The 13,712-nt window shown below is 47.9% G+C and overlaps 1 protein-coding gene across 3 annotated transcripts; it reads right to left on the reverse strand.

Moving 5' to 3' along the window:
• Positions 1–730: 730 nt before the first annotated feature.
• THAP8 (THAP domain containing 8) lies at positions 731–13,680 on the reverse strand. Of its 3 annotated transcripts, none has more exons than XM_039249624.1 (4): positions 13,393–13,680; positions 3,321–3,513; positions 2,769–3,076; positions 731–1,299 (listed from the first exon to the last, which is right to left on the reverse strand). In XM_039249624.1, the coding sequence occupies exons 1-4, from the start codon at positions 13,473–13,475 to the stop codon at positions 1,185–1,187; spliced, it is 699 nt and encodes a 232-aa protein (XP_039105555.1). In that variant the 5' UTR covers positions 13,476–13,680; the 3' UTR covers positions 731–1,184. The 3 variants fall into 3 exon arrangements, with proteins under 3 accessions (XP_039105555.1, XP_039105553.1, XP_039105554.1); XM_039249622.1 differs by adding an exon at positions 10,636–10,836 and having other exon boundaries at positions 731–3,076; positions 13,393–13,457; XM_039249623.1 differs by lacking the exon at positions 13,393–13,680 and adding exons at positions 10,636–10,836; positions 13,227–13,251 and having other exon boundaries at positions 731–3,076.
• Positions 13,681–13,712: the final 32 nt, after the last annotated feature.

Below are 13,712 nucleotides of genomic sequence, written 5' to 3' on the forward strand. Positions count from 1 at the left end.
CCAAAGTATTCCCTGAATTTCATCCCTCACCCCCCAACCAGGCCCTCATCTTGTCCTTCATCCTCTCCCACCTGGACTATGTTCTCCCTGCTCCTCCCTTTCCCTACAACCTGCTCCCTATAATGCAGCCACAGGGACCTAACATATCACAGCAGGGCCCTCCTCCACTCAGAGACATCTGCTTGATGCACCTCACTCCAGATAAAAGCTAGTGTTCTCAACCACAGCTCACAAGGCCCTAGGTGGACTTTCCCCTATCATCTCTCCAGCCACTCCTCCTGTCCCTCTCCACCGCACTCACTGCCCACCACAATGGCTTCCTTGCTCCCTCTCAGCCCAGGACCTTTGCACTGGCCGTTCCTTCTGCTTAGAATGCTCCTCCCCCAGATGCTTGGTTTCCTCTCTCCCCTAGTTTAGGATTTTATTTATTGGTGCCTTTTCAGTGAGACCCTCTCCGCTCTAAAATTGCACCCCACACACATATTCCCTTCCCTGCTTCCGTTTTTGCCATAGCAACACTGCCCTCCTCCAGCTGACACCCTAGATGTTGGCCACTTGCAGGGGCTGCGCTGCTCTCTGGAACATTCAGTCCGCGTGCCTTCCAGGCCGGCTCCTTTCTCATCCAGGTCTCTGCTCAAACGTTGTCTCCTTAGAGAGGCCTCTTCTCAACCCATCCGCCACTCCCACCCCATTACATTTTCGTTTAGTCTTTACAGCGTTTATTACCATCTGAAATTATCTTGTTTATTAGTTGACTGGCTTATAGTCTACTCAAGCAGAATAGAAGCACCATGAGGGCAGGACTTTGTCAGCTGTGTTCACTGCTGTGCATCCAGCTCAGCACCAGGCTTCGCAAAGGGTATGAGGGCTCTTCAGAACCAGGTACAATTCTCCCCAAATAAACAACTCTTGTTCTGCCCTGAGACTGTTTTACTGACTGCAAAGGTTCAAACTAGGGATGGCAGGGACCTGGCACCAAGGGGAAGAGTGGCTGATGGGGCTTGGGCCTAGGTCAGCCCCAAGGTTCAAGGGGTCCCTTAGGAGGGGGTACTTGGAGCCAGACCCTTGAGGGAGGTGCAATGGCCTAGGCATGGATGGTGGGCTAGGAACACAGGAACGAGTATGATGAGTCTCTCTTCCTCTGTCTTCTGTCATCTGTCCTGCAACATGATCTGTCCCAGTCCTTATGCACTGGAGGTCTGAGTGTCCAGGAGCTCAGGCTTGGCATCCAGTGTGACAGATACAGGACTTTGGGCAAGGAACACAGCTGTGTCAGGCCCTCCACAGATAATGGGATTCCTCAGGTCCAGGGAACTGGGCATTCCCAGACAAGGAAGTGACAGAGCTGGAGAACACAGGGGAATGAGGGGAGGGAAGGAGAGGGGAAAGGAAGGAGAAGGGGGAAGAAATGGTGAGGACCAGGGAGGGTGACGTGGGAGGGGGTATCAAGGAACACAGAGAGATGTAGGTAGAGATTTGTGGGGAGACAGGGAAACAGATGTGAGGCCAGAGAGACATTCATGGGGGAATAAAGAGGTATGGGGAAACAGAGGGAAATATTGGGGGGGCATCGAGAGACAGATATGGGGATAGGCAAAACACAGGGGAAGACAGAGAGAGACAGAGATGGGGGACACAGAAAGAAAGATACAGATAAAGAAAGACGTGGGGAAATGGAGAAACAGGAGGGCAGAGAGATGGGGCAGCAGAAACATAAAGATGAATTGGAGGGGGCGTGTGAGGAGGAGATTGAGAGACAGGGATTGAATGGGGGCAGGGGAGGCAGAGAGACACTGTCAGCCCAGGGACTGTGGCAGGCTTCCTGAAGAATCCCAGACCTGAATTTGAGCTCTGTCCCTACTCTTTGTATGTCCCTCTCGTGCCCCAGCATGGTTAGGCCACAGTCTCAAACACGAAGGAAGCCTCCAGGGGCAGCCACGCTACAGTTCTAGCTGACTGCTCCTATCTGAGAACACGAACCCAGTGCTGCTATATCTGCTGAGCCTTTAGGAAAGAACAACAATTATTTTAAAGCACCACCGACCAGAAAACATTGTTATATGTTAGCTATGTCCAATCAACTGGCCATCAGGCAGACACCTTAGCCACAGAGCTACTCTGGGGGCTCCTTTCTGAAACCTCTTCCTATCTCTTGCCCAGGCAGGGCTGAGAGCCCGAAAACCTCAAAGTTGGTCATGGGGTTTGAAGCAGGGAAAAGGCCTGGTCAACTTTGACTTCTAAAGACACGATGCCTTCTTCCAACATCCAGTAGTAAACTATAGGAGCAAAGGGGGCCTTTAGATGGGGCTCAGGAGACCAAACTCACGCTCTACAGGGGCCAGTCAGGAGCTCTCTCACAGTTTGAATCGAGGTTATGCAACTTACTGGCTGCTTGACTTTGGGCAAGATTTGTGCCTGATCTTTCATCTGAAAAATGGGGATAGCCGCAGTGTCAAGGTCACAGTGAGTTTTCAATACGTTATTAACTCTGTCTGGCAGAGCATAAAGGCTCCCTTAAATATTATTAACATATTACCTTGCTCTGATCAACAGGTGGTAGGCATTGCAACCGACTTTTTTTTTTTTTTTTTTGAAGAAAAGCCAGAAATGTGGAAACATGAGTGAAACGTTCTGACTTTTAAATGGAAATACGTATGCCATGGGGGCCAGGGGGCCGCACTCACCGGGCAGAGCAGGCCCTGGCGTGCCCAGCTGGCAGGCTCTCCTTGCACAGCTGCCGCGCCAGCTGTTCCAGGGCCCGCAGCTGCACCTGGTGCTGCTCCTGGCGCCGCTGCAGCCTCCACACGCGCCGCTGCAGTGCTCCCAGGACGGCGCCCAGCCCGGCCAGGGGGGGCCGGGCCCGGACTCCAGGCTGTGGCCTGGCAGGAGCAGGCGGAAGGGGCACGGGGGTCAGGAACATGGTGGCCGGGGCCTCGGGGCCTCTGGGTGCCGGCCCTAGTACCGCGAGGTGCACGGGGCCAGGGACTGAGACAGCTGGGCCTGGGGACAGGGGCGTGGTGTCTGGTGGGGAGGGAGACACGACTGGCTTCTCGGTGCTTAGGGAACTCTGCTGCTTCTGGAAGACAAGGAAGCAGGCAAGGCATGAGGTGGGGGCCTCAGGGCCGGACTCCAAGGGGTTACTGCCATCATGTAAAGCCAGACCTCAAGGAGGAACTTCCCTCAGGAAAGAAGGGCGTAGGGTCAGACTGCAGGAGGGATTTCCATCTGGAGAGGAGGGCTGGGGATCAGACTCCATGGATTGTTTCCATGTGGGGAAGACTGGGGGTCAGACTCCAGGGGTGGGGCCTCCCTTTGCTCACCTCAGTAGGCGATGCCGGGGAGAAAATGGAAGGCACGGCATCAGGCCGCAGGTAGCGCACACCCCAGCGCCACTGGAAGCAGGAGGGCGTGAAGTGCTCGCTGCACAGGTGCTGGTGGCAGCTGGGTACCCAGTCCTCGTGGCCCATGTGCCGCAGCCAGGCCTGCAGTCGGGGGCCGTCCTTCAGTGGGAACCTGCCAAGGGCAGAAGGGTTACAGGGTCAGTGAAGTTACGGGGTCAGCAGTATCAGGTCCAGTCATACCCCTCCCTGAGGACACACACACTGCGGGGGGTCCGTGGGCTCCAGACTGCTGTCTCCCTAGGCCAGAAGCTGGCACTGCCTCGCACCCAGGCTCTACCACCAACCTGCATCCCACTCTTCCGCCTTTTAACACCCAGCCTCAGCCCACCTCTCCTACTGTGGGTGCCCCTCCCATCCAGCCTCCAGCCTCTCCTGGCTGGGCTTTTGCAACAACCTCCTTCCTGGTTTCCCTTACCCACAGCCCCTCTGCCTTCCTCCCACAATCTGCTCCTGTACGTGAACCTGAGAGAGCAGGTGATGAACTAGACAAATCTAGGAAGTGGGAGATTCTACATTCATGGAGGTAGGGTGGGGTTATAGGTTAAAAGAGATTTAAGAAACGAGGCTGTGGACCTCATCTGCAACAAATCATTCCATAAAAAGACATTTTAACACAGTTGGGGGAAATTGAACATGAATCGGGTACTAGATAGTTGTAAGAAATTAATTTTGATAGGTATGATAATTGTCTTGGTTTATGCTTTTAAAATAGTCACCTGGGTGGCTAGGTCAGTTAAGCGTCTGACTTCAGCTTAGGACGTGACCTCACAGTCCATAGGTTCAAGCCCCATGTCGGGCTCTGTGCTGACAGCTCAGAGCCTGGATCTGCTTCAGATTCTCTGTCTCCCTCATTCTCTGCCCCTCCTCCACTCATGCTCTGTTTCTCTTAATCTCTTAAAAATGAAGAAATGTTAAAATTTTTTTTAAATAAATAAAATAGTCATCTGTTGGAAAAACATTCTGAAATATTTATGGGTAAAAGAACTAGTATCTGTAATTTACTTTAAAATACTGCATTAGAGGGGTGCCTGGGTAGCTCAACCAATTAAGTGTCCCACTCCTGGTTTTGGCCCAGGTCATGATCTCACAGTTTCGTGGGTTCAAGCCCCACATCAGGCTCTGCACTAGTAATGTGGAGCCTGCCTGGGATCCTCTCTCTCTCCCTCTCTCTCTGACCCTCCCCCACTTGTGCTCTCTCTCAAAATAAATAAACTTTAAAAAAAAATAAATACTGTGTTAAAGGTGTAAGTAGGTGGAGGTAGATGAAAAAGATTTGCAAAATGTTGACAACTGGTGAATCCGAGTGATAGATGCATGAGAATCCATTTATATAACTATTTTTTGTGTATGCTTGAAAATACCTGTTAAAAGGTGTTTTTTTAATATTTATTTTTGAGAGAGAGAGTGAAAGAGAGAGGGGATCAGAGGATCAGAAGTGGGTTCTGCACTGACAGCAGAGAGCCTGATGTAGGGCTTGAACTCACAAACCATAAGAGCATGACCTGAGCTGAAGTCGGGATGCTTAACTGACTGAGCCACCCAGGCACCCCTGTTAAAAGGTTTTTAAACAACTCAACAACAAAAATGACCCCATTAAAAACAGACAAAGGACTTGGGACACCTGGGTGGCTCAGCTGATTAAGTGTCTGACTCTGGATTTTGGGTCATGTCATGATCTCACAGTTTGTGGGACAAAGACCCAAGTCAGGCTCTGTGCTGACAACATGGAGCCTGCTTGGGATTCTCCTTCTCTCTCTCTGCCCCTCCCCTGCTCTCTCTCTCAAAATAAATAAACAAAATTTTAAAATAAATAATAAAAAGAAAAAAAAGAAAATGTGGCATATGCATACAACAGAATATTATTTAGTCTTAAAAAGGAAATTCTGACACATGCTATAACATTGCTGAACCTTGAGGACATTATGGTAAGTGAAATAAGCTAGACAAACACAAACACACCACTTATATGAGGTATCTAGGGTACTCAAATTCATAAAAAAGAAATGGAATGACGGTTGGGCTGGGGGGAGTAGAGAATTGGGATCTGTTGCTCAATGGGTATAGAGTTTCAGTTTTGCAAAATGAAAAAGTACTGAAGATTGGTTGCACAATAATGTGAATATTCTTGATATTAATGAGCTATACACTCAAAGTTGGTTAAGATATGGGGCGCGTGGGTAGCTCAGTTGGTTAAGCATCTGACTTCAGCTCAGGTCACGATCTCAGGGTTCATGAGCTTGAGCCCTGCATCGGGCTGTGCTGACAGCTCAGAGCCTGGAGCCTGCTTCAGATCTGTCTCTCCCTCTCTCTCTGCCTCTCTCTCTGTCTCTTTCTCTCTCAAAAATAAACATTAAAAGTTTTTTTTAAATGGTTAAGATGGTAGGTTTTATATTACATGTATTTTACCACAATTAAAAGTAAAAATTTAAGTTTAAGAAAATGAACTAAATAAAAGCTTTCCCTGTGGGAGTGGGTGGGGATTATCTGAGACTCCAGACTGTCCACAATGAAAACCTAATTTTCCAGCTTCACTTGCAGCCAGGGGCAGCCACATAATTGAGTTCTGGACAATTTGTCCTGTGGCAGCTGTCAGAACTGGGAGACATTAAAGGTTTATTTTAAGCAGCTAAATTTTGAGATAGTTTGTTATGTAGCATTAGATAACTAATGTGGTCATTCATCCACACTCTACCCGCACAGTATCTTCCATATCTGCCACATGATTTACTTGATATGTTTCTTAAAATGGGCCAACTTTAAGTATTAAACAAAGATACCTCAAAGAGAAATTTTACACCCCAATTTAAGATGGAAAACCAGTATTGGGGCACCTGGGAGACTCAGTTGATTGACCTCTCAGGTCATGGTCCCAGAGTCGTGGAATGGAGCCCTGTGTCGGGCTCTGTACTGAGAGTAGAGCCTGCTTAAGATTCTCTCTCTCTCTCTCTCTCTCTCTCTCTCTCTCTCTCTCTCTCCCTCCCCCTCTGTCCCTCTCCCTGGCTCTCTCTCTCAAATTAAAAAAAAAAAATCATACAGTTCTGTGAAGAAGACGAAGACGAAGACGAAGATGAAGACGAAGAAGAAGAGTAGTAGTAGTAAAGAAAACAGTATCAATTCTATGAATGGGAGTTGGCCAGAAAAACAGCTGGATACCTTCATCTGCCGAGGGCTCAGAGGCCTGCTCTCTCTTTGTTTAAAGGGCAGAGTAAGGGGTGTTAGTGCGGGACAGCACCAACTCTAGGAGACGAGTGGGCACATGCACACAAAGCAAGGCAATGGAGCCCTAAAACAGAAAGCGGAGGCACTCTATGAACTGACATGCTATTGTCAGGCATAGACGTTATGTAAAAAAAAGCAAAGTTCCAAACAGAGCAGATCAGCTTTTAGTAATTGTGGCAGGCTCAGTAAAGGCCCCCAGAAGATATCCATGTTCTAATCCCTGTTCTAATCCCTGGAGCCTGGGAATACTACTTTGCATGACAAAAGCTGTGATTAAGTTAAGGGTCCTGAGGTGGGAAGTCATCCTAGATCATTCATTTGAGCCCTAAATGCAATTACAAGCATCCTTGTAAGAGGGAGGCTGAGAAGATATTACCACGGATGAAAGCGGAGAAGGCGATGTGAGCACGAAGGCAGAGATTGGAATGATGTGTCCACCAGAAACTAGAAGAGGCAAGCAATGGATTCTCTCCTACAGCCTCACAGGGAGCGCAACCCTGCCAACGTCCTGATTCCGGCCCAGTAAGACCGACTTGCACTTCTGGTCTCCGGAACTGTGAGAGAATAATTTCTGCTGTATTAAGCCATCAAGTTTCCTTCCGTATCCACAGGAAATTAATACAGTAATGGAGGGTGAAATTAGAACATGTATTCAGATTTGCTTGTATTTGCATAAAGAAACCAGGAAGGCAGGGCGCCTGGGTGGCTCAGTCAGTTAGGCATTCCAACTCTTGATTTGGGCTCAGGTCATATTTTCAGGGTTCGTGGGATTGAGCCCCGCATTGGGCTCTACACTGATAATGTGAAGCCTGCTTGGGATTCTCTCTCTCTCTCTCTCTCTCTCTCTCTGCCCCTCCCCCACTCATGCACGAATGCTCTCTCTCAAAATAAAGAAATAAACATTTTTTTTTAAATTAAGAAAAAAAAAAAGAAACTGGGAAGGACACATAAGAAAGGAGGTAGGATGGACAGAGATGGGGGCGCGAGCAAGACTTCTCAGCCAAAAGGCAGACAGACAGGGCAGGTGAGGGCGGGGTGGGAGGCACAGCTAAGGAGAGAGGACAGAGGGGCTGACTCAGAAGGGCTGTGGCACCCAAAGAGCAGAACCCCAGGGCACACAGCCAGGAACTCTGGCTGCCGCAGTTCCTTTCACCTATTTGGGATCCAAATCCTCTCATCAACCCCATTCTGCCCGGATACACACAAGAAACCTCTTACAGCAGCATTCCCCGCCCCCTCCTTGGCAGAGACTGACAAGTGTCTACTCCGCTTGCCCTTTTCTTCTTCCTTACTAGCAAAACTCCAACTTTAGCTGAGGTCATAAGGTGCTGTGTTAAAAGACAATGTTTTCCCAGGTTCCTCTGTGTAGGTAGGGCCATGTAACTAAGTTCTGGCCAACGGATACGTATGTGTCATGTGAGAAAATCTGGGATGGTACCTGAAAGGCGAGGGCGTTCTCACATGGATCAGAGAAGCTCAAGGGGCAAGGGAGGAAAGTATAAAACCTCTTCCTAACTTGGTCTTTTCCTTATTTTCTTTTTTTTTTTTAATGTTTTTATTTATTTCTAGGAGAGAGAGAGAGAGAGAGACAGTGTGAGCAGGGGAGGGTCAGAGAGAGAGGGAGTCACAGACTGAAACAGGCTCCAGGCTCTGAGCTGGCAGTCAGCACAGAGCCTGACGCGGGGCTCAAACCCACGAACCGCAAGATCATGACCTATGCGAAAGTCGGACGCTTAACCGACTAAGCCACCCTGGCGCCCCGGTCTTTTCCTTATTTTCTTATTCTCCTTTGTTAATGGGTTCTGTAAAAACCTACCTTAAGTGGACAGTGTCCTCCTTTTCTATAGAATAGTTTAGTCTTTTAAAATTTTTTTTTAATGTTTTATTTTTGAGACAGAGACAGAGTATGAGAAGGGGAGGGGTAGAGAGATAGGGAGATACAGAATCCGAAGCAGTCTCCAGGCTCTGAACTAGCTGTCAGCACAGAGCCTGACGCGGGGCTCAAACCCATGAACTTGAGATCATGACCTGAGCTGACGTCGGAGTCTTAACTGACTAAACCACCCAGGCACCCCTAGAATAGTTTAGTCTTATTGGTTATCTTTCTAGATCATGGAGTGGCATTCACTGTTAGAGATTCTTTAACAAAAACAAACAAACAAAAAGCAGCTCTTTTCTCCCTCACTAACAATCAATTTAAAATGTCTTCAGGGTGGTTAAATGCTCAGCTATTTCCTAGTCTCCCTTGTAGTTGGGGGGTGACCAATGGTGAAGAACTCGCAGTTAGGTGGGGTTTCTGGGAAGGCTTTCTAAAAGGGGCTAATTCCATTTACAGTTGGAGCCCCTTTGGGTCTCCTTCCCTTTTCTTCCCGGGAATGGTACGGCATGATGGCTGAGGCACTTGGCAGCCATCTTGGATGGAAGCTGCATGCTAAGGATGACAGAACGGAAAGAGAGGAACCTCAACCCTAATGACTGTGGACCTGCCACACCCAGTGCTGGTCTGTCAACCTCTGTATTTGGTTTTTAGGAGAGAAAAACAAACCCTTAGTAGATTATATTATTGTTCAAAATATTTGCTGCCCTTCCTCACATGAAGATTATGTATCTCTACTCCAATGACTTGAGGGTTGCCAGAGATTTGCTTTGGCCAAAGGACTGAAAGTGACATGGGCCACTTCTTTTTTTTAATGTTTATTTATTTTGAGAGAGAGAGAGACAGAGGGAGGGAGAGAGAGGGAGAGCGAGCAGGGAAGGGGCAGGGAGAGGATGAGAGAGAACCCAAAGCAGGCTCCATGCTATCAGCTCAGAGCCTGATGTGGGGCTCAATCTCAAGAACTATGAGATCATGACCTGAGCTGAAATCAAGTTAGACACTTAACCAACTGAGTCATCCAGGTGCCCTTGACCACTTCTAAACATAAAATTTGTCAGGAGCCAATGAGTGATTCTCCCTATTTTCTCTTTTTCCCCTCCTACAAGACTAACAATATTCCATGTAGGGGAGGCTCCTTCAGCCTGAGTCCGCAGTTAAGATACTAGGGTAAGTCCACAAATGGTCTGCAAAGGATGTAGTGTGAGTGAGAAATAAACCTTTACTGTAGTAAGCCACTGAAATTTTTTAAATTTGTTTTTTAATTTTCAAAAATTTTATTTTTTATGTTTTATTCATTTCTAACAGAGAGACAGACAGCGTGAGCAGGGGAGGATCAGAGAGAGGGAGACACAGAATCCAAAACAGCCTCTAGGCTCTGAGCTGGCTGTCAGCCCAGAACCCAACGCGGGGCTCAAACCCACGAACCATGAGATCATGACCTGAGCCAAAGTCGGACGCTTAACCGACTGAGCCACCCAGGCACCCCATAAGCCACTGAGATTTTGCCTCTGTTACTGCTGCATAATTTAACCACACTGTACCTTAAAACCTCCATAATTTTTTAAGCCAGTAATATTTCGTGACTTTCTTACTGCCAACCAAATGCAATTCCTAACTGATAGGTCCCCCATGAGAGATGACTCTCATATGTTCCTGAAAGGGCCTAGACAGAACTACAGAATGTTTCCTTTGGCTGCCTAGCTCTGTTATTCCCTGGCAGCGACTTCCCTCTCTGTTTCACCTTGTTCCTTCCTACCACCTATGCCTTGTCCGCATCTCCTTTGGAACAGCCCCTCACCAAATTGTTAACTATGTGGCTTCTGCAAGACGAACGCAGGGGTGAGCCCTGAGGTGGAAATGAGTTAGCCTGTGTGAGGGACAGCCTGGTTGCCATTGGTGGGATTTATTTTAATTTTTAAAATTATTTATTTATTTTGAGAGGGTGCGGGTGCACGTCCCTGTGCACAAGCAGGGGAGGGGCAGAAAGAATCCCAAGCAGGCTCCCGCCGTCAGTGTAGAACCCAACAGAAGGCTCCATCCCACGAACCATGAGATCATGACCTGAGCCGAAATCAAGAGTCAGACGTTTAACTGACTGAGCCACCCGGGTGGCCCTGGTGGAATTTAAACAACACACACATGAACCGATCTTTATAATGTCATCTGGTTACTCTGTACAGTTGTCGTTATTCTTCTCATTATTATATGCGGAGCGCTTGAACAGTGCCTGGCATATCGTAAGTGCTCTCCAAGTAAGTTGTTCTTGTAAGGGGCACAAGAGTGGAGGCAGGGAAGCCAGGAAGCAGCTCTCACAATGTCTCAGCAACAGATGATGACAACCTGAATAGCAGAGGTAATGAGAAATGGTCAGGCTGGAAATGTAGTAGGGTTTTTTATTTTTTTTTTTTTTAATTTCCTAATAATTTAGTTAGGAGTTTCCTGTTCGCATTTATAACTGTATTGCCAAAGTGTTAGGGTGTGGTAATTGGGTGGGGATATGTTTGGGAGGTAAAGTCAAAGGGCCGGTTAACGGACCCGACTGGGGGCAGTGGCGCTGAAGAAAGCATCAGGAGTGACCCCCAGGTTGTGTGTTCGGTTCTTCAATGTTTGACCCTTCACCTATCCAATAAGCTCTCAGGACAGGAACAAGATCTGTCAAGGTCCTTTGTGTCCAGCAGGGGGTTCCTTTCTGCAGGAGACACTCAAGAGTTGCTGAATTCATAAACAATGCCAGAGCGACATATTTTAAAAAACAAATCTGGTCACACTAATTTAGGTTTGGAAGACTCCTCTGCATTACTCTTACTCTGCACCAGGGCCCCTCAAGGGACATGGGCTACTGGGTTTCCTTGGGGAGACCATCTGAAATGCATTCAACAAATTCATCCAACAAATATTTACTGAGCGCCCACTATGTGCCAGGCACTGATCTAGGACTGGGGAAATAACAGACAGCAAGACAGAGAAAAATCTCTGCCTTCACAGAGTAATATTCTGGTAGGGAAGACAATAAAGGAATACATCAAATATGTGACATGCGAGATAGTGGTAAGCATTAAAGGGAAAAATAAAACAGGAGATGGATAGGTAGAACACATATGTATCTGGCAGAGGGTTATCATTTTAATAAAGTGGTGGTCATAAAGGTAAGGCCTTTCCATGCAGACGGAAAAGCACAAAGTCCCTGGGGCAACAATGTGCCTGGCATGTTAGAGGAACTTCAAGTAGCCAGTGACACTGGAGCACAGTGGTAAGGGGCAGGAGGAAGGAGATGAGTCATATAGAGGTTGCAGATCGAGCTCCTGTAGGGCTTTGTAGGCCTTTCTGTCTGCTCCAGCCTCACCTTGTCTTTTATAGAGTGACGTGGGAGCCATGGGAGGGATCTGAACAGAAGAGGACTCTGATCTAATTCAGGTGTCCATAAATTCCCTGTGACTGTGTGGGGATCAGAATGTGGGAGTGGGTTGATCAATGAAGAAGCACCTAAACTGGTGCAGTCAGGAGATGGCAATGGCCAGAACCAGAATGGAGGCAGAGAAGGAGTTTAGAAGTGGTTAATTCTGGATAGATTTTAAAGGGAGAGCCCACAGGATCTGCTGATGGACTGGATGAGGAATGTGTCCTGGCTGATTCAGACTAAAGCCACCAGAAACAAACCTGTAGTCCAAGAAAGTCAGGTTTATGTACCATAGCAATGAGGGAAACTGCACACCAGAAGTATTATAAGGAATCTCACCAAACAAGGGAAAAGACAGGGTTATTATTTGGATTTGGGGGAAGCGGTGAAATATAAATGAAATTGTTTGGATAGGCTTAAACCAAAGCAGAATTGTGTGTGAAGGGATAGATACCAGGTCTGGATTGCAAAATGAGTCCAGAGTCCTGTCTCCTTGTAAGCAAAAAACTTTAGGTCGATGAATAAAACTATGTCCAGAAATGCCTTACTTGAAGCTCTGCCCCTGGACTGTAAACTGAGGTTGCTTCTCATTGTCAAAATGACTTAACTCCCCTACGCGTTCAGTGAGATGTTTCATTTTTACTGATACAATTTCAAATAGCAAAGTTTACCATAAACCATGATTTTACAATTTTTTTAAAAAGCAGACTCCATGCCCAACATGGAGCTTGCGCTCACTACCCTGAGATCAAGCGCCTCTATCTACTGAGCCAGCCAGGCGCCCCCATGGTCTAGGATTTTAGAGAACAAAGTTTCCCAGTAAAAACAAAACTCAAAGAAGGGGAATTTTTTCACTTTATATCTGCAGTATGTCCCTGTGTGTGTGTGTGTGTGTGTGTGGAATATATACATATATATATTTTTTTCCTATTAACTCTTCAGCCGGCCTTTCCCGTATCTTTTATTCTAGCCTGGGAATAATAAATAGGAAGACAGATTTTTAAAGATTATTTTTGTTTTTTTACAGTTCAAGCTAATTTTTACTTTAAGTGTGAGGAAAGAAAAGAGGTGGAGATAACTCTAAGGGTTCCAGCCTGAACAACAGGAAAGATGAAGTAAGTTATCAACTGCGACAGGAAACGCTGTGGAAGGTTTGGGAAGGAGACAAGATCAGGAGCTCAGGTCCAGATGTTCTACGTCTGAGATACCTCAACATCGTGGAGATGACGAGAGGGCAATTGTAGGGCCCTCCCTACACAGTCCCACTTCTTCCGGTCGCCCCTTTCACTACCTGGAGTTAAACGGCTACCCCTGCGTTTAAACACATCTTCACCTTTGCACGAGCTGTGTTTCCTGCTGAAGATACCGTCTCTTCACTTTGCTAACCCTGCTTCTAAATACCTGCCGGCTGCACCCCGTGCCCGGCAGAGACGCAGTTATCCTCGGGCCCCGCCCCCACTGCCCCGCCCCCGTAAGCCCCGCCCCGCACTTGCGCTCACTTGTAGAAGCTCACAGGGCGGTTGTCAGCGCCCAGTCGGCCCGCAGTGTTGGAGCAGTTCGGAGCACGGCAATACTTGGGCATGGCTGTTCAAGCCCGTTGAGTCCTGCCCAGTCTGCAGCCTCACTTTGCTCCTCTCTGGGTTCCAGGGAACACGGCCCCACCCCTCTCTGCCTGCCTCACGTGACGGCCCTTGAATCCTCGTCACGTGCAGGGAAGGGGAGTGGGCGCCTGCGCACTACGCGCCCCGTCGCGTTACCACAACTACGCCCTAGTCACGTGGCAAATGGGGACACGCGAGTGCGGCGGGGCAAAGCCAGT

This window comes from Hyaena hyaena, unplaced genomic scaffold (genome assembly GCF_003009895.1).
Source record: "Hyaena hyaena isolate Hyena2069 unplaced genomic scaffold, ASM300989v1 scaffold_345, whole genome shotgun sequence".
Lineage (NCBI taxonomy): Eukaryota > Metazoa > Chordata > Mammalia > Carnivora > Hyaenidae > Hyaena > Hyaena hyaena.